Raw genomic sequence first — 21,350 nt, 5'->3', positions numbered from 1 at the left:
TGATTTGCAGATTGCCTAAGCTTTTAGCCCTACCTTGACAAGCACTACTAAGCCACCTTTTCCTCGAATTGGGCAATTGACAAATGCTTCAAAAACTGCTTTCGATACGGAAATCCAGAAGCCATCCTCTATACCACATTTAATTTCTTGGAGTAACACTATGTCGGTTCCTTTGTTCCGTATTACCTTGAGGCATCTGCTCTGCTTGTTTTTATCCACAGCAGCCTCTCAAGTTCCATGACCAGAGCTTCACCTATCTGGAGGCTTTGTTGCTCTCTTTACTGTGCCAGGGCTCTGCAGGCATTTTTGATAAACAGGAGGCTATTTTCCTTGCCAAGTTCCGCCCCTCGGGCCATGTCCTTGAGCCTTTTCGATACTCCCTTTGTGACATGACCCCACATGATCTGACCCTATCACTGACCTAGAATCTCGTCCTCAATACAACCAGAATCATAGCACAGGCGCCTCGATCCTCCCGACCACCCCCGAGCACGTGGGCTATAGCTCGACTCATCCATAGGCCCGTATCTAACCCAGGCATCCCATACCACTTGAGCACGTCCAAAGGACCTTTGATACACCACCTATGATCTTCCATGTAGATGGCCAGAGTCCCGTCTTGGGTCCAAGTTTCATCCATCAGTTGAGGAGCGCTCAATTGATCTACACAATAGCACTGGCCCTCCCTCTATATAGAAGGAAACCTGCTATAGATAGCACAATGCTATGAATAGCTCCCTCCATATAAAGCAAGCACTATATATGAATCAATCTCTATATATAGCAATCTCGGCTAAAAATAGCCATCCAGCCCTATGCTATCCCGTAACCCACATTCACCTGCTATCCAACCCTAGGTACACCATGCACATGACATACTCCCCTTCCTCTAAGAACTCACTTCTGAGTTCACCAGAAAGCCCGAAAACTCTCTGTGAAGATGAGTCAATGACAATAACTATACTTTGACTATTAGTTTGAGTGTGATTCAAATCAAAGAGAATCTAAGGCCAAAGCCACAATCTGTGATAACCAACCCAAGGAAAGTAAATCTCTCAATCTAAACAAGGTTACATATCGTCGAGTATTCTCCTCGAGAAATTCAGTAATGCTTGAATCCATAGAGTTAGTTCCGTTGACATATCCCGTACACAAGCATGGTAAAATCTATACCTGAAGGTAAATGATTCTATTGAGTATCCTTGAACTCAAAATCTTAGGTTGAGTTCGAGGAATCATTGTTCGAACAACCCCATCAATTGAACCCCTCGAGGCCAATTTTTTGGTTGCAATTTCTATCAACCCTAATTCTTGAATTACTTAGTATTCAGAAAATCCCTCAACAGAATACCCTTGTAATTCAAATTCTTGGGTTGAAATACATGACATACTTTCCATCGTAGAACAATTCGGTATCCGTTCATAACTCATGATGGAAGAATCTTCATGGAAGTATCAATGGGCAAAATCCTCACCAAAAATATGGTCCCCTTGATCTATCCTCAAAAGGCCCCTACATGAGGATAATTAGTAAAAATTCAGTTGGCTATATCCAGTCAATGGTACTATTCTAGACATGAATATAGTTAACCATCATAGGAATAACATCCTATGTGATCCAAAGACTACGGAAACATATAATCCGAAACCTCTTAAAACAAGATCCAGTATCGAATATCTTGTATAAGTATAAACTTGTGCATAACAAAACTACTCCAATCACAGGATCATCTAGTTCTTAGAACCTCTTATCTAGGAACATCAAGTTCCAAACAAGGCATTGACAGACCATCAGAGGGACTAGAAGAAAAACAGTTGCGTCCAACACGTGCTCTTCACACTAGCAAAAGAGAATTTGGTGCTGCGTGGAATCAAGGAAGAAGGCGGGTAGAGGACAACAAGAAAGATGACGGAATCTGATAGGCTGATCTCAGACAGAAAGAGGGTGGGGAATTCGCCTTCATGCGCTGAAGTGCTAAAGTGAAAAAGAGAGAGAAATCTTGGGTATATAAATAGCCAGGAAGGGCCATCAAAAGCTAGGCGAATTTAGGGTGGGTGCTTGAATTAAAGCAAGTGCTTTCCTTGCTAGAGAAAAACAAAAAAGCACCTGCTTTTTTTAACTAAAAAATAGTCTCGCTTTTAATAGATCTGGTCCCACTTTTCTCCAGCCAGCCAAAAATAGCCAAAACGCGCTAGATTTAGAGCAAGTGCTTTCCTTGCTAGAGAAAAATAAAAAAGCAACCTGCTTTTTAACCAAAAAATAGTCTCGCTTTTAATAGATCCTGTCCCGCTTTTCTCCAGCTAGCCAAATATAGCCAAAACGTGCTAAAATCAAGCCATACGCTCCTTCCCAAAGCCAAGCCCCTACCTCCAATCATATCGCCCCTGTCTCTGATGCCCGAATCTCCTAGACAAGCCGCTTTCTAGGCTTATGAACGCTCTCTCTTTCCTCCTACTTCTCAACTGCAGCAAATCTAGGTCTCTAGGGTAGGAATGTCATCCTTGAGAACCTAGAGCGAATTCTTTCCCTAACCAACCTACTGTCACGCGTCCCCACACAGCCAATCACATCAACAACCCAAGCGTGGGTAGTTATAGGTCAGAAACGATCCATCCTCATATCTGTTGCTGAAAGCATCAAGTCTTCTCATCGCCTACCCTTCTCAGGGAATCACAATTTCCAAACACATAGCAACCTAGAGAGAGCACACAGCCTATGGACTTCTATTTCTTCCACAAATCTCTCAATCATGAGCGCACATCATCATCCAACGATTCAACCCATACACAAGCGGAAATTCAGATTTGCAAGAGCAATCTCAAAAAGTGTACCTGAAGACATCTTTTTTGCATACCTCGCGTTGAATTCAATCGTGATAGGATGGCTTTGATACCAGATGACACGACCCCGCAAGATTTGACCCTATCACTGACCTAGAATCTCGTCCTCAATACAATCAGAATCATAACGCAGGTGCTTCGATCCTCCCGACCACCCTCGAGCACGTGGGCTACAGCTTGACTCATCATAGGCCCGTATAGGTCCCATGCCACGTGAGCACATCCAAAGGACCTTCGATACACCACCTATGATCCGCCACGTAGATGGCCGGAGTCTCGGCCTAGGTCCAAGTCCCATCCATCAGTTGAGGAGCGCTCAACTGATCTACACAATAGCACTGGCCCTCCCTCTATATAGAAGGAAACCGGCTATAGATAGCACAATGCTATGAATAGCTCCCTCCATATAACGCAAGCACTATATATGAATCAATCTCTATGTATAGCAATCTCAGCTAAAAATAGCCATCCAGTCCTATGCTACCCCGTAACCACCTGCTATCCAACCCTAGGTACACCATGCACATGACACTTTGGTACCTGCTTATGACACTTTGGTACCTGCTTTTGCTCCTTGGAGTGAAGTGTGTTGCATCTTTCTTCTAGGACTCTTTTCTTGTGATTTGCTTTGGGAAGGGCTTCGTCTTCATCCAATGTCTTATCCTCCTGGGGCGCACTGAGTATGACCTCATCCTTGTCCATGCACCCCTCCTCCTGGTCCGCATCCTCCAAGTCGACTTGAATTCCTTTAAGGAGAAGGGGGATCTATCATAGAACTCCTAAATCCTGCCTTTTTTACCAACAAGCTTCCACCCGCTTCCCTTTTCCAATAGGCCATCCGCTCTCCCCTGCAGTGTCTCTCGGTGACTTTGTCTGAGTGCTGCAAGTTCCAAATCAGTTGCACCTTCATGTGTCTTCTCCTTCCCGTGACGCGAGGTCTTTCTGTCCTTCGGATTTGGACCGGTTTTCTTCTGGATAGCATCCATACTGCCCGTCTCAGCAGCTTTTGGTGTCTCGGAGGTGAGGGACAGGAGGATCTCGCTCTTCCCTGTGCCTCTTGCTTCAGCTGCTTGTGATCCGTCCTCCACCGATTTCCTAGCAAGCTTTGTATTTTCCGCCCTCTTGGGGCATTCCCTCGCGTAGTGTCTAGCCTCCTTGCATATATAGCATGCGTCGGGGAACGGGCCGAAGCGCACTCGTCGTAGGAAGCCTCCATCCGGGAATGCCAGTCGCACACAGTCAGGGAGCTCCTGACTTCGGTCACATAGTATCCATGCCTTTCGTAGTGAGGCCTCGTTTCGGGTCGGTAAAGGAGCGAGAAGTACCTTACCCAGTGTGTTCGCCAACCGCTCCACTGCCCCTCCCAGCCACTCGGGGAGACCCGGAAACTCCACCCACACTGGGCATTCATGGTAGAGGAATTCTCCAACGCTAAAGGAAGGGCTCCATGGTAGAGCGAGCACCATAGTATCATCGAATTGGTAAGACTCGGTCCTTCTGAGACACTTCAAGAGGAAGAATCCTTTACCCACAAACTTCGCAGAGTATGCTAAGGCGGGTAGGTCACACTCGTATAAGAGAAAGTCTCTCAGTTCTTGGTAGGAGGGGATTCTACCCGTGAAGAACAAGTATACTCCCCCTTTGGCTAACCGTTCAAGCTCTGGTTTCACTATCTCGTAGGGCACCTCGCAGACAACGGCGTGTTCTTTCCCAGTGTCGAGGCCTTTTCTCTCCACTTCCCTATTTCGTTAGGCCAGTTCTTGCTTAACAATCTCTTGGATTTCTTGGTCCAGCAGAGCGGAGAAGCCTCCTTGCACCTTGCCTGCAACCGCTTCAGCATAAGGAAGGTGCTTCCATAGTTTTTGCCTCACCCACTGGTCCTTGGGGACCGTTCTTGTTAGAGCTCTCAACAGCCTTGCCGCCCTCACCCACCCGACCCGTCCAGTGCTCACAAAACCCCGGCTTTTAGTGTAAAAATCCCGGTTGAAATTGAGAAATCCCGATTGGGAAAATGATATGCCTTTTTTTAGTAAAGGGTTCAAATGAAGGTCGAAACTTTATTTTAAAGGCACCCATGAAAATAGACTTTAATTAAAGGGTTCTTGGTATATTTATTTTAAAGGCACCCATGAAAATAGACTTTAATTAAAGGGTTCTTGGTATAGATAGTCTTCAAAATAAAGGGTGAGTCTAGAACGTGCCTTTACTAAATTATGTATATATATAGAGTAGTACTATTAGTAGAATATATTTTATAACTGTAAGAGGCTAGCCGCTAGAGCCATGTATTAAGTTATTAACTCTAAGAGCCATGTGGCATGGTTCAAAGTTCAAACTTCAATCCTGATTCCTCATGTTTGTCTCAAACTAAGGTTGAGTGACGAGTCATGAGTCATGACTCATAGAGTGATCTAGCACCCAGGTCCTGACTCCGAGGATCCTCTTTAATTTTACATCTAACCCTCGTCCTGACTCCTCCTTTTCCATCTCGATTCCCACCCATCATCCATGACGATCATGACATCGTCACATCCCTTCCAACTTCCAAGTTCCCCATTCCTGCCCGCACAATGTCTCTCGACTCTTAACTGAGGACTCTCCCCCCTACAATGATCAATCGCGATTCGCACTCCAAACTTCATAGTCCAGGACCCAGGTTGGTAACTTGGTTGAACTTTGAGGTTTCACGGTAGACTCGTCACTCCAGAGCATAATACGATCGATGTGGCTACTGCCAAGCGTTCCCATTTGAAGCCCTTCATAAAAATTGTGAATAGCCTTTCTCCTCCTTCTAGACACGAGACGATCAACAGATTGATAGTGTTTGTGGGTGGTGGCAATTGTATCATTGTAGATCTCAGTAACTTGGATTGCATCTTTCAAAAACAAGATCTTATTGCTTCGAACTTTATTCTGAATCACGCCGAAGTCCTGTTATGAAGATATTACTAATCGTAAGAGAATCCATATTAATTTTCCTTTTTCTTTTGAGAATTTTGCTCCTTGTCATACATAAATAGAAGCCTTCCACAGTTGCATCGTCGAGATGTGATGGGAGGATGGGTTAATGCATGGGGCCTCACCGGTTGGAGTGGAAAAACTTTCTAGTGCTCTTAGTAGCAGAGATGGGTGGGAGGTAGACTAGGGATACCTCCATGGTTATTTTTTAGAGTTCCCTTGTATGGATATCTGAAATCCATAGATTAGAGTTCTAATAGCACTTCAAATCTGTGTTATGAGGGGTGAGCATTGAGGATCAGCAACTAATAGCACACCAACAAGTAGCCTTTGACAGTATCAGCCCTCACAAAATGCTCGTGTGTATGTGTGTGTGACATGTGTGTGCGTGAGAGAGAGAGAGAGAGAGAGAGAGAGAGAGAGAGAGAGAAAGAGTAGAAACCTCTTTCACAAAATAAATTGATGTTGTATCTTGTAGAAACATGTTTCAAGGTTTATTTTCATTGTCTATTTCCAAGATATGAACATTAATCGTTCCTTGCTATCAATGTTTGTAAATGTTTGCTGAACCGCTAATCTGAAGCAGGTGTGGCAGTCCACATTGAGTTGCAGTCTCCCTGGATTAAGATTGTAGTCTTTGGAGTGGGGTAGACTCTGGACAATTGTGATAAAGCATCTTCAAAGTTCAGGTATAATAACTTGCATTCGTCTATGCCCTCAAATATCCTGATTTTTTTGAGGGAGGGGGAAAAGAGAAAGATTTAAACTGTGAGACATACTTTCTTATAATGCACTATTTGCATGACATGCCCAATATGGTTGAGGGTCACCTTTGTTACATCCTCGTTATGGTAGCAACCTTGTGTGTCCCACATTATGGTGGTCCACTCAAATAGAATAGCTTTAGTCCTCTACATCTTGGAATCATCATGTGTGTGTGTGTGTGTGTGTGTGAGAGAGAGAGAGAGAGAGAGAGAGAGAGAGAGAGAGAGGCTTGCATTTGTCTATGCTCTTAATTATCCTAATTTTTTTTAGGGAGGGGGAAAAGAGAGGGTAGAACTTTGGGATATACTTTCTTGGCATGCATTGTTTGCATGGCATGGCCAATATGGCTAGCGCATAACTGGATGTAATGCGAGGGTCACCTTTGTTACATTCTCATTATGGCAACAACCATAATATGGTGGTTCACCCAAATAGAATAGCTTTAGTTCTCTACATCTTGGAATCATCGTGTGTGTGTGTGTGTGTGAGAGAGAGAGAGAGAGAGAGAAGCTTTACTTAGATTAGTTTCTATTTGTTTATAGATAGCTATGCCTCCCCGGCAAATGTCTCTATTTCATTTGCCAATGTTCACTCAACAACCACCACCCCTAAAGCGTTCAAAGAAGAGGCACATTTCAAAAGATGCATCCTCCAATGAAGGTGAGGGAGAGGATATCTTAGGAGATACAGAGCCAAATGTAGTTGGCCTAGAGAATGATTTGCAGTTCCAGATTCGAAGGCAAGCATGGAACGAAGCTTGGACAGCAACATTTGAATGGGCTTATTTTGACAAGTCCGTCGGTAGGATTTTTTGCAAGTATTGCAAGAATGACATATGCTCCAAAAGTGAGTTTGGGAAATCTGGTTCCATTAATATCTAGCACAATGCTCTTACAGAGCATGCAAAATCTAGGGCACATTCTGAGGCAAAATATGTACATGGATTCAAGAAAGTGTGCATTGAAGATGGGATGAATAGATCCAAGGATGATGCCAATCAAGCCATTGACAATCTATTTGCAGCAGCATATTTTGTTGCCAAAGAGGATCTTTCTTTTAGCTCATATTCGAAACAACTGAAGCTTTTAATCCGATGCAAATGCCCATACATCACAACTGATTTGTACCACAATGACAAGGCATGTAGTAAGTTTGTGAGATGCATTAGTGAGGGGCTTTTGCCACAAATCTTGCAAAGGATGAAAGCATCTACATTTTACAGCCTTATGATGGATGAAGTGACGCATATTGGGCATATTCAGCACCTCATTGTCTATGCCTCATTCATAGAGGATTGTGAACCTGTTACAGTGTTTCTAGGCCTCTTGGAAATACAAGGTGGAAATTCAAGCCATTTGTATGATTCTTGCATGTTCTTCTTGTCACAACTACACCTTGATGTCAACAACATAGTTTGCTTGGGTACAGATGGTGCTTCATCTATGATAGGGCATGTTAATGGGCTAGCTACTTGCATGAAACGAGTCAGTCCTTATATGACTTCAATACATTGTATTGCTCATAGAACCAGCCTATGCTTATGTGACGCAGTTAAGAGATCTGTAACAGCCCAAGAAATTGATCAAATTGTGAATGAGATAGCAGCGATCTTTTCCAAAAGTGCCTTAAAAATTACAGCACTGAAGTCTCTAGAGACCGAGTTTGGGTGTGTGGAACTTAAGATGAGTTGTATCCACAAAATCAGATGGCTGAGTAGAGCATCAGCTATTCACAAAGTTTGTGAATCTTTTGAGCCTTTGCTAGTATTTTTGAAGTCATATAATCCCACTTTGTTTGTCAAGGTGAGCAATTTTGAGTTCATCTACAAGATTCACTTCATGGCAGATATGCTTGAAAGGTTGGCCATATTGAGCAAAACATTTCATTGTAACTTTGTTGACATTTCAGCAGTTAGTGGGATTATACAAACTAAAATACACTTAATTCATGAACAATTCCTCATGGATCCAGATGTGGATATTAATGCATCTCAATGTGACACCATGGGTTATCCCATTAATCCAGATTATGGCCCTATTGTGGGACAGCTTGCTGCCCTTAGAGCATCTCTTCGTGGCAATACATACAGATCAGTCTTGATTCGCAAAAATCTTGATGGCATGGATATGGAGTCAGCCCTTGAATTTCAGAAGGAGTTCTCTAACGTGATAATCCAGAATCTATTTAAAAGGTTTCCAGATAACAACCTTATTGGATGCTTCATGGCCTATCACCTTGTACCTTTCCAAAGGGAAACCATTTGAAGAATTATGGGTTTTTTGAAATTGAGACACTTGCATCCTACTATGGTGAGTCCAAGGATCTTGAAAACGGAGAGAGCATCGGACCTCTTATTGACAAGATGCATGCCAAACGAGAGTATCAATATTTCAAGGCACAAGCTGCATTTGAATGGGAAGGAAGGAGTTTGAGGGATACATAGGTCTCTATTGCTAGAAACCCAACCACGGCTGCCAAGTATCCCATGCTACTTTGTTTAGCACATATCTCTATGCTACAATGTGCAAGTACAGCAATATGTGAAAGAGGTTTCAGCATACAAAATATAATCAAGGACAAGCTTCGAAACTCTCTAAAATCAAGGAGCATGGATGCGCTTATGCGTGTGTACATCGAAGGGCCACCTCTTGAAGACTATGATTTTGGTGTTGCCATTGAATTATGGAAGAGAGGTACCAAAACTAGTAGGCATATCTATGGTGAAAGCACAAGGTATGCTTTTGATTTGTTTATCATATATAAATAATTTTAATGTGATTGTATATGTGTTTAGTTGACTTTGATTGCTTTCTTTAAATGTAGGGTCAGCGGGATTCAAAGAGGCTGAAGGTATTTTTTAAAGTTTCAATCATTAGGTAGATTTTGTCTTGAAATCAATATTCATTCTCTTAGCTATCCTATTAAGTAAAATCATTTCTCTATGCTTTTATTTGCACATTGCTTTTTGGGATATATTTTTTGTGCATGCTTTTTTGTGGCATTATCTATGATGATTTCTATCTACAACGAAACGATTAAGGTGCAGTAAGGGATCCCATATATACAATTGCTGTTTTGAGATCAATATTTTGAAGAGGGTCCATCTATGGTAAGTTTTTTCTATTAGATTAGAAGTGTAAATCTATTTTTATACATGTTGAAATTAGATTACATGGGATTTTTTGTGAATATACAGGTTTGGTCTTATTCAAGCATGTAGTTGATGATGATCTCTCGATGATCTTGAGCTTAGAAATGGAGTGTTTAAATGTGTGGATATCTTGCTTGACAAGTGTCTTATGATCAAATCAACCATTCAGCTTTTACTTGACGTTACAACTCTGCATATCTTAGGATTGTGATCATGTGGGCAAGATATGGGACTAAGATCTACTGCTGAGTAACCGTTGTATACACCATATGAGGTAAAGCTTCCTTTGCCATCTCACATTGTTAAAGCTTTTTAGTAGTTTGCTTCGTTGTCTTGGCAAGTAATGGTAACTATCGTTGTCTTGGTTATGACGTCTTAGTTGTCCTTATAAGTAAGCTAGTATGATCGTGTCTCCATGGTTTTACTTGTAGGTTGTTTTGTGGGTTGTGTACCTTTTTTGTGGCATTATCTATGATGATATTTGTCTACAATCAAATGGTTAAGGTGCAGTAAGGGATCACACATATACAGTTGCTGCGGTTTTGATATCAATATGGTTGTTTTTTTGAGATCAATAATTGAAAGAGGATTCTAGAATCAAATGGTTAAGGTGTAGTAAGGGATCACACATATACAATTGATGCTGTTTTGATATCAATATGGTTGTTGTTTTGAGATCAATAATTGAAAGAGGATTCTACAATCAAATAATTAAGGTGCAGTAAGGGATCACGCATATACAGTTGCTGCTATTTTGATATCAGTATGGTTGCTACTTTGAGATCAATAACTGAAAGAGGATTCTACACAAATGGTTAAGGTGCAGTAAGGGATCACATATATACAGTTGCTACTGTTTTGATATCAATATGGTTGCTGTTTTGAGATCAATAATTGAAAGAGGATCCATCTATGGTAAGTTTTTTCTATTTAGATTAGTAGTGTAAATCTGTTTTTTCAATATGCTAAAAGTACATTACATGGGATTTTATGTGAATATATAGGTTTGGGCTTATTCAAGCATGCAGCTAAGGATGATCTTGAGCTAAGAAATGGATTGTTTGAATGTGTGGCTAAGATCTACTACCAGGTGACCATTGTGTAGACCATTATGAGAGAAAGATACCTTGCTATCTCTTTTTATCAAAGCTTGCTGAAAAGTTTACTTGGTTTTCTTGGCAGGTAATAGTGATTGGAGTATGGTGTCTACTTTCTTGATTATGCTTGCCACACCATAAGGATTTCATCTTTAACATAGCTGACACTGTACATACCGTTTATAGTTTTATAGGTCGCAATGTATAAGGATCTTAATCTTAAATATAGCTTACATTGAACATATATTTTATAACTTCATTCACTCTTAACATGTGATCTCGAGTGGGTTATATAAATTGTATCTAGCACATTTGGGTTGCAACTTTGTAAGAGAGGAGTTGTAACATTTTGGATATTTAATATATTTATGCAATGTGTTCAGCTATCTTGTCCATATTTATGATTAATTTTATATTACTTTTGCTTTCAAGACCTTTAAGATTTGGTTAGAAATGGTGTCTGTGTTTCTTTCTAGTTTTGTATAAGTAAATGTCTTTTCGTGTGAGTGAATGTACCTCTCTATGGCCTATTGGAAAGTATTTATCACTTATTTTGAGGTTTAGTGAAAATAAATGTCTTGTTATAAGGTTTCACATGATTGAATACCTTTATATGGCTGGTTGTAAAGTATTTACTCCTTTTTTTAAGGTTTTCAAAAAATATATGCCCTTTTATAAGGTCTCATGTGAGTAAATTTCTTTATATGGCCGGTTGGAAAGTATTTACGTCTTTATTTATCGGTTGAAATTTTCAAATACCGGCTACTCTAGAGAGCTATCCTTATTTTGACTGGTTGAAAATAATGTTTTGTGTGAGCACTGGACCCGTCTCCTCAGACTCACACATCCAATCTGTCTCGAGGTTCTCGCTGACTGCTAGCTCGCATAGGTGGCGCTTGAAGGTGCAATGCTTGGTAAAGAGATTTAGGATGGACATGCACAGGCTCCCACACTCTTCCTGTTCCTAGTGATCGAGTCAAAAAACCGACTATTAGTATCCATAAGATGGTACTTGATCCTTAATAAGGTTGGTAGCTATACACTTTGTGTAAAGAAATGTAATGGTACGTCATTGAACCCATGTGGTCTTGGCAAAACGACACACGGAAGGTCAATTTAAACCACCAGCTTGATCAAGAGAAACTAGCATTGATCAAGGTCTTACTGCATCATGGATCCAACTAGATCCATGACGGAAGGTTCAACGACGTACCATTACATTTCTTTACACAAAGGTCTTTTTCCCCTCCATGACATAAGACAAGGTACGGCATGGGGTTAGGAGAGAAATCTAACCTGGTCTTACGTCATGGAGGGGAAAAAGAAGGAAAATGAGATAAGGGACCATGGCAAATTATAGCACCCCTTTGCTCTAGACCTCAAGGTGCTATTTCCTTACCCCAAGAACCATTGGTGTGACACCTTTCTAGTAGTGATGTGACATTTCTTGATGCATGGATGATTATGTCATACACATTCAGGTCTATCTTAAACACTAAAGTTAATATTAGGGAAGTAAAGGGCACCATAGACCTCGAGAACCATTGATGCCACACTTCTCTACTAGTGATGTGACATTTCTTTATAGCCCTATATGATTTTTCCATAAATTGTTATGTCATACACCAAGGGAAAGGGTGAGAAATATGCTCTCGTAATGGAAAAGCATAGACAATCATCCCCATATTTGCCTCTATTTGCGGTGTGTTAACCCTCCATGACATAAGACCCTAACTTGGCCAGAAAAATGAGAATGGAAAGCATAGTAGAGAAGCATGAAGGGCTTTAATAAAATGTGAGGAGAACGTTGCATTGGAGAAATGCCCAAGGGAGCATTTTCTTGCAAAAGAGGATGGCGAGTGCGGTGAGGCATGAGTCATTTTGTGATGGAAGAAAATGAGATTGCGGGCATTTCTAGGGCAGTTGAAAATGTATGGCCATCCCACACACAAGTGAGGTTTTGGTTGGTAGCTCAGCAAACGTAACGTTCCCGGCCATTTCTGAGGCTGATGGTGGCGACTGCCGTCGCTCAGACCGACGGAAAGATTGACGTCGACGCTCAGCAAACTTAACGTTCCCGGCCATTTCTGAGGCTGATGGTGGCGACTGCCGTCGCTCAGACCGACGGAAAGATTGACGTCGACAACCCGTCGTGCCGATTCGGCTTTTGCAAAACCATCGATGATCGGGCTCCACCCAGCACGATGGTACTGTGTCTTTGTCGGTGACCTACATCTAGTTGTCCAAAAAGAAGAAAGATATTATGCAGCGTGCACTCATTAAGGCCGCTTCTTCTTATCTACATTGGTGCTCGTCTTCTTCTTCATCATCTTCATCTTCATTTTATGCTCAAACTGCAACTCACAAAGCTTCTTCATCTTCGTTCTTGCCTTTTCCTTCGCCTTCGCCATGGACAAACTCTTCTCCTCTGCTTCCTCCCTCTTTTCCTCCTCCTCCGCTGATGATGCTTCCGCCCCTCCCTCCTCCCACCATGCCCCCTCCAACGAGACTCCCCATGGCGATCTCTCCTCTAGTGCTCAAATCCTCATGAACGCCGCTAAATCTAAATTCTCCCACGATCAGTCCTCCTCTGGCGAGGAGGTCGACATGGGCTCGCTCGCTGGCGCCGCTAGCAACATCCTCGGGGCTGCCGTGCAATATGGGAAATTGGACGGGACTTCCTATGGACAGTATGCCAAAAAGGCGGAGGAGTATCTTCAAAGTTATTCGAGCAAGCATGGTCACTCTGCACCTACGCACTCTGCTGGTCAGGGCGAAGGGTACCCAACTTCTGAGCAAGGCCATCACCTCCCAACTGCGCATCAAGAACCTTCTTACGGCCAGGACACCCCGCAAGGATACTCGGAGTCTGAGCAAGGATACCCGGAGGCCGAGCAAGGTCGCAGAACCTCAGCATCTCATGCGTATCGCCAAGAATACTCGGAGGAGACCAATCAAGGGCGCAGACAAGAAGAATCCGAAGAATATTCTCAAGGTTACTCTCCCGACGAATATCCAGAGTCCGGCCGCAGGCCGACACGGTATTCCTAGTGGCGTGTTTCAGGAAGGGAAGAAATCGTCATGGATGGTTAGATCTACAGGCTCCTGAAAGCAGGCGTATGGCATGTTAATTTCTGTTCTGTTTCACCGTAGAACTTGTGTAAGCCGATGTTTAGCTAAATATATGTTTGTTAAAATTATAATGGTGGTGAGTACGCCAGCAGCGACTGCCAGATCTCGAGTTGGACATGTTTCTGGGTTCGCTTAGATTACGTTTTACACCTGATTGTTATACATGCTTTTATTCTGATCCAGATCGTGCAATTTGAAGTAAAGGGTTACTAATTTAAAATGAAAGCTTCGTGTAACGACAAATTAAACGAAAATACCTAGATCTGGCCCCTCAACTACAGACTTTACGCACCGTGAAACGAAGCTGATGTTTCTGTAGAAACGTCTGGCAAATTTTGTATAAATAGATGTATTTTGGTTCCCGATTGTTGAAGGCAATCTCTCATGTTGAAACTAGAAACGAATGATGGCTAAGTGATTTCTAAATCTTGTGTGAACGAGGGACAGCATCCTTCCAAACTGTTCGCCTATCTTTGAGAGCATCCTTAAGTGACTTGTGTCAGCGTACCAACTGTTCTGCGATTTGTGGACGTAGCTTCGAGTTTAAACTGTATTTGGTCGATCTGTGCCCTTCTAGGCTCCTCCTAGTCTAGTTTTTAATGGACAAATAAATGTGTCACGAAGTTCACGTTTCTTGGGAGCATTAATGGATTCATTTCTTGTGCCTTGTCCAACTTTTTAATGTGGAAATTTGAAACTCGATTAAAAAATAAATAAATTGAAACTGTATTTGAGAGCATAAGGGTAGGTGATTGTAGACTCATGCACCATGGGCACCATCGACGGATCATGGATTGACGTGCCCACTGCTAGTCATGGCCCAGATGCATTAAATGCACCATGGGCAAGCATGGGCTATCCTAGTATATAAACACCCTAACTTAACTCACTTTACAAAGACATGGTGACAAGGCGATGTTGCAATAGAGAGACACCATTAGAGGCTAGGGGAGGGGTTCGACATATTTTTGTGCGGGCATATAAGTTTTTATGTGTTTTATCTAGAAATTCAAGTTTCCTTTTGACTTTTCCAAGGTAATTCTTGTTCTGTAATGCATATGGTTAGTAAGAGTATGTAGCTTTGGAAGACATATTCTTTTATATATATATACCTTTATAAGACTAGAGTAAGTCCAATCATACAAATTTAGATTTTTTGTTGTTCATTGCTTTCATGATGTATTAGCATTTAAGCACACGCACGTACACACATGCATGCACAAATTGCTTTCATGATGTATTAGCATTTAAGCACACACACATACACGCATGCATGCGTGTGCACACACAGGCAAACAATTTTTTTTTTGTGAAGTCTCTTTGTATATATGTTCCAGGAAGTCATCCCCGTAAAGAGAACATGCATCTATAGCATCAAAAGATGACATTATATAACAAGAAAGTAAAAATCATGGGCACACGTGTTGGTTTATATCTTTCCATGGAGTCCAAAGTGCCCAATAACAAAAAAGATCAAACCCCTGTCTAACATAGTGAAGTCCCAAGGGTCAGAAGGGAAAGCATGCTTGTAGAAGGTGTTGAAGGAGCTGTAAAAAGCCATGACTCTTCAGACAATGATAGAAGAGGTGGGCCATGGATTCCCTTGGAGCCATACATTTGTGATAGGTAGCAGGAGCAATGCGTCAGAGTGCCAAAATTTGGCCAACTACGATAACTCCAAGCATGAACTGCCATAAGGAAACTCCTTGGAAGACGAGAGTTTGCAATCCCAAAGTTGATGCAATCTTCTGTGCCGCCGCCCTGGAGCACGAGTCATAGACCAAAATGTAATTTGCATGAGCGAAAATACAAGGGAGTGGCAGTACAATATTATACAACTTGGCTACCGTACCATTAGCCAAGAGCAATGGATGATAGCTTGGATCATCAAAGTAGACGGTGCAATCGTTGAGGCGATTTGGAAGTGCTAGTCGGGGCACTGACTAGAATTCCTTGAGCATTTGAGAGAAGACATGCCAAAGTGAGTGGTAGTGTAGCTTCCAAAGCAAGCACTAGGAAATCATGCCTATAAAAGGTGTTGAAGGAGCTTTAAAAAGTGACATGAGTCTCTGGGCAAAAAGAGGTGATCCATGGATCCCCTCAGAATCATGCATTTGTGATAGGTAATAGGAGCAATGTGTTGGCACGCCAAAGTCTAGCTAACTGGAATTGCTCCACTGGCTAGAAGAAAACTTGTTGGTGAAGTAGGAGTTTGCAATCCTAGAGTTGCCACAATCTTTTGTGCCACTGTGCAGCACCAGCCATAGACCAAATGCAATTTGCATGAGCTGAAATCCAAGGGGACAGTAGCAAAATATTATATAACTTGACTATTGTAACATTAATGGATGATAGCCTGGATCATCAGAGTAGAGGGCCTAGTGTTTGAGGTAGGTGGGGCATTGACTAAAATTCTTGGAGAATCTTAGACAGGACATTACAAATGGAGCAAATGTGTATGTGGACTTAAGGACATTTTGTGGAAAGGCCATTACGGTCATACTTTGTCCACCAAAAAGTCTATGTGATAGTAAACACGAACGTACGATGCCTTGCTTGTCAAATATCATCAAAGGCAAAAAGAGCTGCACATATGCAACCAAGATCGATTGGAGTATGCACAATCGAACATGCATTGGCCAAGTAGCTAACTTTCAATATTCCAATTTCTTTTTCAGCTTGGTGAGTACCCATTCCATTTGTCAGCGCAATGAGTCACTATCCACCCCAAAGGGTAACCAAGATGACGCATAAGTTGCACAGATAGACAATCTCCCTAGGCCATAGAATGCTATCCTAGTATTGAACTTGCAATGAAGAAAGTTCACCTATACTCCAGCTAGCAAACCATATAACGATAATGCATGCATGAGTTGTGAGTAATGCATTCATGAGTTGTGAAAGATCCGTTTCAATGTTCATAAGAGTGAAGGAGTCTTCAACATATGCTTGTGCAATCAGTGGTTGTTCTTCCATGCATCTATAAGCCATGTAAGCTACCTGAAACAAAAAGGTGATCCATGTATTGAAGCATTGGGTGTGTAGAAATTGCATATAATAGTACACTTAGAGGGCATCCTTGACATACTGAATGATGACTCTCCAGCAGATAGGCCTCTAGATAGAATGCATGTGGCTTTACTATCCCAGCCGATCACTCTTTTGGGAAGTTGTAATAAGATTTTGGCCAAAGTTGTTAGCTTGCGTTCACGACCCATTTTTCCATATCTTATTCATGAATACATAGATGGGATTTGCGGATGGCAAAAGCATTTTCTGCATTCTTTATACTATTGTTCGTCTTTTTAGGAGACTTCCATTGGGCTCTGCAAAGCGGCTAGTGCATGCAAAAGCATTCTTCATAATATCTTCTCTTTTTGGGCTATGAGAAGTGGCCAGTGTCTTGCCATTCTACTCCTGGCTATTGAGAAAGCTTATGACAAAGTAGATTGGGGATTTTTGGAGGGTACTCTTATATGCTTTTGATTTTCAGATGCTTGGATCGTAGGCTTTTTCGCTTTGTACAAACATAACCACGTACTTATCAAGAGAGAGATTTTAGATTTCTCTTTTAGTTCAGCCGGATGCCCTCTTGCCCCCTTCTTGTTTTTATTTGTGACTAAAGCAATGAGCATATTTTTGAGATCTCAGGTACACATTATTGGGCTGAGACTTCTGCTTGAGACAAGATGAGGAATTCTTGGATAGTGAGTTGGCTGATGATGCGCTAACTTTTTGGATGCCACTCCACAAAATCTATCTTCTTTGAGAGTAGCCTTGGATTTATTTTGTTTTGCAACATGTGCACATAGTAAATGGAATAAATCTAATGGCTTTTCTGGATTAGTGACTGACACTCTATTTTGGGGACCTAATTTGGTTTTACCTAGGTTCAAAGGGGTGATTTTGTTAGAAATTTGAGCTGCCAGGTCGTGTGGGCATCTCTCCATAGCAATTTTAGAGAGTATTAGGAGGAGACTCCTTCGACGGAGTTTAGCCAAAGTTGACCTTGCTTTCCTACTGTACTACTATGTGGACATGAACTTGATCCATGGGTCATCTTCTTTTGAACTCCATCCATCACAACTAAGGAATGAAGTCTCTCAATGATTGGGAATAATCTCAATCATTTTGGGAAACATATCGAGCAACGACTTGTCATCTTGTAGTATCAAATATCCCCTTCATGAGTACCAAGCAAACCATGACATTTGAAACTAAAATGCAAATAAAAATATTGACATCCAACTCCAAAAACCCATTTTGGCATTGGTCCTTGAGGTCTTGAACCATTAGATCTATGTCCTCTTCTCCTCTCACACTGATAGGCAGATTTTGAGGACCCCAATTTTGAACTACTAGTGATAAGAACTAGGTGAAATAGGGTGTGATTTTTGGGTGGTGAGCTTTCCCGCCCTCCCCAACATTTTGGTGAGCTTGGCCATCAAAACCCAAGAATATGCTTAAACATGGTAGGCGGAGTAGGAATCATTGTAGGATCGTGCCCTGTTTGCATTGCTATTATCACGAGGGTTGTCCTCAATGAGAAGGACGTGGGACATCCATTTAACGAGTTAATGTTCCTCGCAAAATAGTACCCTGCATACCCTTTGAGAGTTCTCAATCGGCTTAGATCTGACGGCGGTGGTGGTTGTGATGGCCGCCTTTCCCCGAACATGCCTCTAAGGCAGAGTAACTATGACCATGGATTTTGTTGTTGGGACTCCCACCCATTTACACCCCCGCTAGGTGGGCACATTTTGAACTGGGGCTTGTCCATTCGTTCTACTCATACCCGTCCGCAAATAGTTGTGTGACCAGCCAAAATAATAGAGATGCCTGTGGCATGCTATCCCATTATGATCCAGGCTAGAGCGATCGACGGCCTGGATTGAGTATGACTATTACATTTTGAAACTTATTATTGCCTTACAATAGTCAGACTGATCTTGGATGGCTATAAAACCTTGTATCAGCCCTTGTTGAGAGTTTGAGTTGTTGAGCTACCAAAACATAATATACAAGAAGCATACTACCTTTTGCAAGATTTCCTCTCTATCCTCTTTACATCTCGTGATAGTCTTTTATAGTCCGATTAGTTTTCGACTATAATCCAACTGTTAGCACCTTGTTGTCAGGAGTGGAGATGTGTTTGTGTTTTTCACTTATTTGAAGACACTCTAAACAAGACAGGTCGACCCTTCGCACTTGCCGAGGAAACAATGGCAACCTCTGCCCAAATTCGCTCCTTCAGGACTCTTTGGCCCATGCCACTGGTTTGGACTCTGCATGGTGCAGGAGAGCGTGTGTCCTCACAGACATGGTGTAGTTCTTTGCATGCAAGAATAGTGTCTCCAGTGATCACCGACTTTCGGATGTCTGCATGTCGAAAGTTGCTGAGGCGATACTCGCCGCTACGCCATCCCCAAACTCATTCTCCATCATAGATTGGGTGAAGGAAGATGGTGCAATGAATGCTCCATCAATGGGAAGAAACTGGTGGTCCTTAATCAACTCCTCATCGTTGAGCACGAGTTGTCGTGTACCAATGTTTACCTCATCTCCCTCAGCAAGCTGAGAACATAAGGCAAGAGTCTGTGGATGGATCACTTCACGAGCCCAATCAATGTTTTTGTATCTTCAAGTGCAGGTGAGACGAAGCCAAGCATCCACGTCGGAGTTCCGCAAGTTGGGTAGCGGAGTGAAAGCGACAAATTGCACCGTTGCCATCACCATATAGGAGAGATACATCGGAGACGCAGAAAAGAATGAAAGATGGTGGGAGAGAAGGATGAGTATGTGCTAGCAATTCATGGATAGACCACAATGAAATGAAAGGAGCAGACCTAAGTTACACACAAAGGGGCAGGCACACTTCTAGTATAGTGGAGCTGTTTGAATCTCGTCATCATTCCGTGAACTAGCTGTAGAGGAACATTATGTGGTGGATCAAGCCACTAAGGAGTGCTATTAGGGATAGTTACAACTATCCCTACAATTACAAAATGATCCCACTACCTTGTTCTAATAACTCCCTCTTACCAGAGGTGTATTTAACCTATCCCATGGTCAGTGTCCACATGGGTGGAGGCTATGCCTTCAACACCTGGCACTGAATGGTTCTGTACTAGTCCGCTTTGTGAGAGGATAACAAATATCTACAAGGTATCTTAGAAATCTGCAATGCCATTTGTTTGGCATAGAAATCTTTGAAGTTGTTTGATGTTTTTTGGGGCCTTTGCATTTTGAATTGCTGAAACTTGTTAGGATCAATCTCCATTCCTTGTTGGGAGATAATATATCCTAGTAGAATTCCTCTCCTAATAGCAAAAGCACACTTTTCTGGATTTAAATTGAGACCATCAAATTTGCATCTAGCAAAGCATAATGCTTAAGTGATTCAAGTGTTCCACCATTTTTCCAAAAACTCAGAAATCATCCAAAAATACCTTCATGAAGGATGTGAGGTACTCTGCAAATACCTCTTGTATATATTTTTGAAAAGTAGGTGGGGCATTCTTCAGTCCAAAAGTCATCACATTTGATGCAAACACACCCCATTCTGTTACAAAAGCAGTTTTATCTCTGTCTTCTGGAGACATTCTAATTTGGTTGTACCCACTAAAACCATCCAAAAAATTGTAAATTTCATGTCCAGCTACACCATCAAGTAATGAATCACAAAATGGTAGTGGGAATGGATTAGTGATAGTGGCTGCATTTAACTTTCTATACTCTACATAGATTCTTAGTTTCCCATTTTTCTTTGGAACAATGACAATAGGAGATAACCATGTGACATGTGTCACGGGATATATGAAACCAACTCTTAATGATAATTTTCAATCTCCTCTTTGACCAACTTGGCATAATTTGGATTCATTCTATATCTTCTTTGTATGATTGGTACTACATCAATCTTCAGATTGATTCTATGTTGGCAGAATTTAGGATCTAGCCCTTTCATATCAGTGTAGTGCCATGCAAAAATATCTTTGTACTATGTTAATAATTCTTTGAGTGCCATTTTAAAAGGTGGAGAGAGATTTGTACTTACCATAACTACTGGTGGGTTGTCACTGTTTCCCAAGTTCATTTCCTCCAAGTCATCCTGCCTGACCCTGGCACTTTTTTGCATATGTTCTTCAAATTGTATTTTTGCCTCCATGATTGCTTCCTTTGCTGACTTAGAAGTGATATCCTCTGGTGTATCATGTTTGTTTGCATTAGTGGCCTCTGTTGTATTTTTTTCTGTGATAACCTGATCCGACTGGTTTTCGACTTTGTTCTATTCTGTAGCAGTCGGATCTGTGTCGAAAAAGGGTATTTGCTAATTTGGACATGTATATTGATCAATAATATTAATAACATCAATCTCAAAAATAGGATATACAGTGGGGTTTCTT

At 41.7% G+C, this 21,350-nt stretch overlaps 1 protein-coding gene and 1 long non-coding RNA gene across 4 annotated transcripts; both read left to right on the top strand.

The window, feature by feature from the left end:
- The first annotated feature begins 9,812 nt into the window (after positions 1-9,812).
- Positions 9,813-10,990, top strand: LOC147901947 (uncharacterized). 3 transcript variants are annotated; one of them, XR_015541054.1, is made up of 3 exons: positions 10,549-10,630; positions 10,720-10,805; positions 10,898-10,990. It is a non-coding gene; the product is annotated as an uncharacterized LOC147901947 (long non-coding RNA). The 3 variants fall into 3 exon arrangements; XR_015541055.1 differs by lacking the exons at positions 10,549-10,630; positions 10,898-10,990 and adding an exon at positions 9,813-9,989 and having other exon boundaries at positions 10,720-10,851; XR_015541056.1 differs by lacking the exons at positions 10,549-10,630; positions 10,720-10,805; positions 10,898-10,990 and adding exons at positions 9,813-9,989; positions 10,147-10,442.
- A 2,113-nt stretch (positions 10,991-13,103) lies between these two features.
- LOC147901946 (uncharacterized) lies at positions 13,104-13,863 on the top strand. The gene has a single exon (XM_087374400.1). It carries the CDS (start codon positions 13,222-13,224, stop codon positions 13,861-13,863), a length of 642 nt encoding a protein of 213 aa, XP_087230526.1. The 5' UTR covers positions 13,104-13,221.
- The last annotated feature ends 7,487 nt before the right edge of the window (positions 13,864-21,350 follow it).

This window comes from Dipteris shenzhenensis, chromosome 5 (assembly GCF_047967505.1).
Source record: "Dipteris shenzhenensis isolate YYH24624 ecotype China chromosome 5, Dip_SZ_1.0, whole genome shotgun sequence".
Classification (NCBI taxonomy): domain Eukaryota; kingdom Viridiplantae; phylum Streptophyta; class Polypodiopsida; order Gleicheniales; family Dipteridaceae; genus Dipteris; species Dipteris shenzhenensis.
Note: the sequence above shows the minus strand (reverse complement) of the source record. Positions and strands in the feature narration are given on the sequence as shown.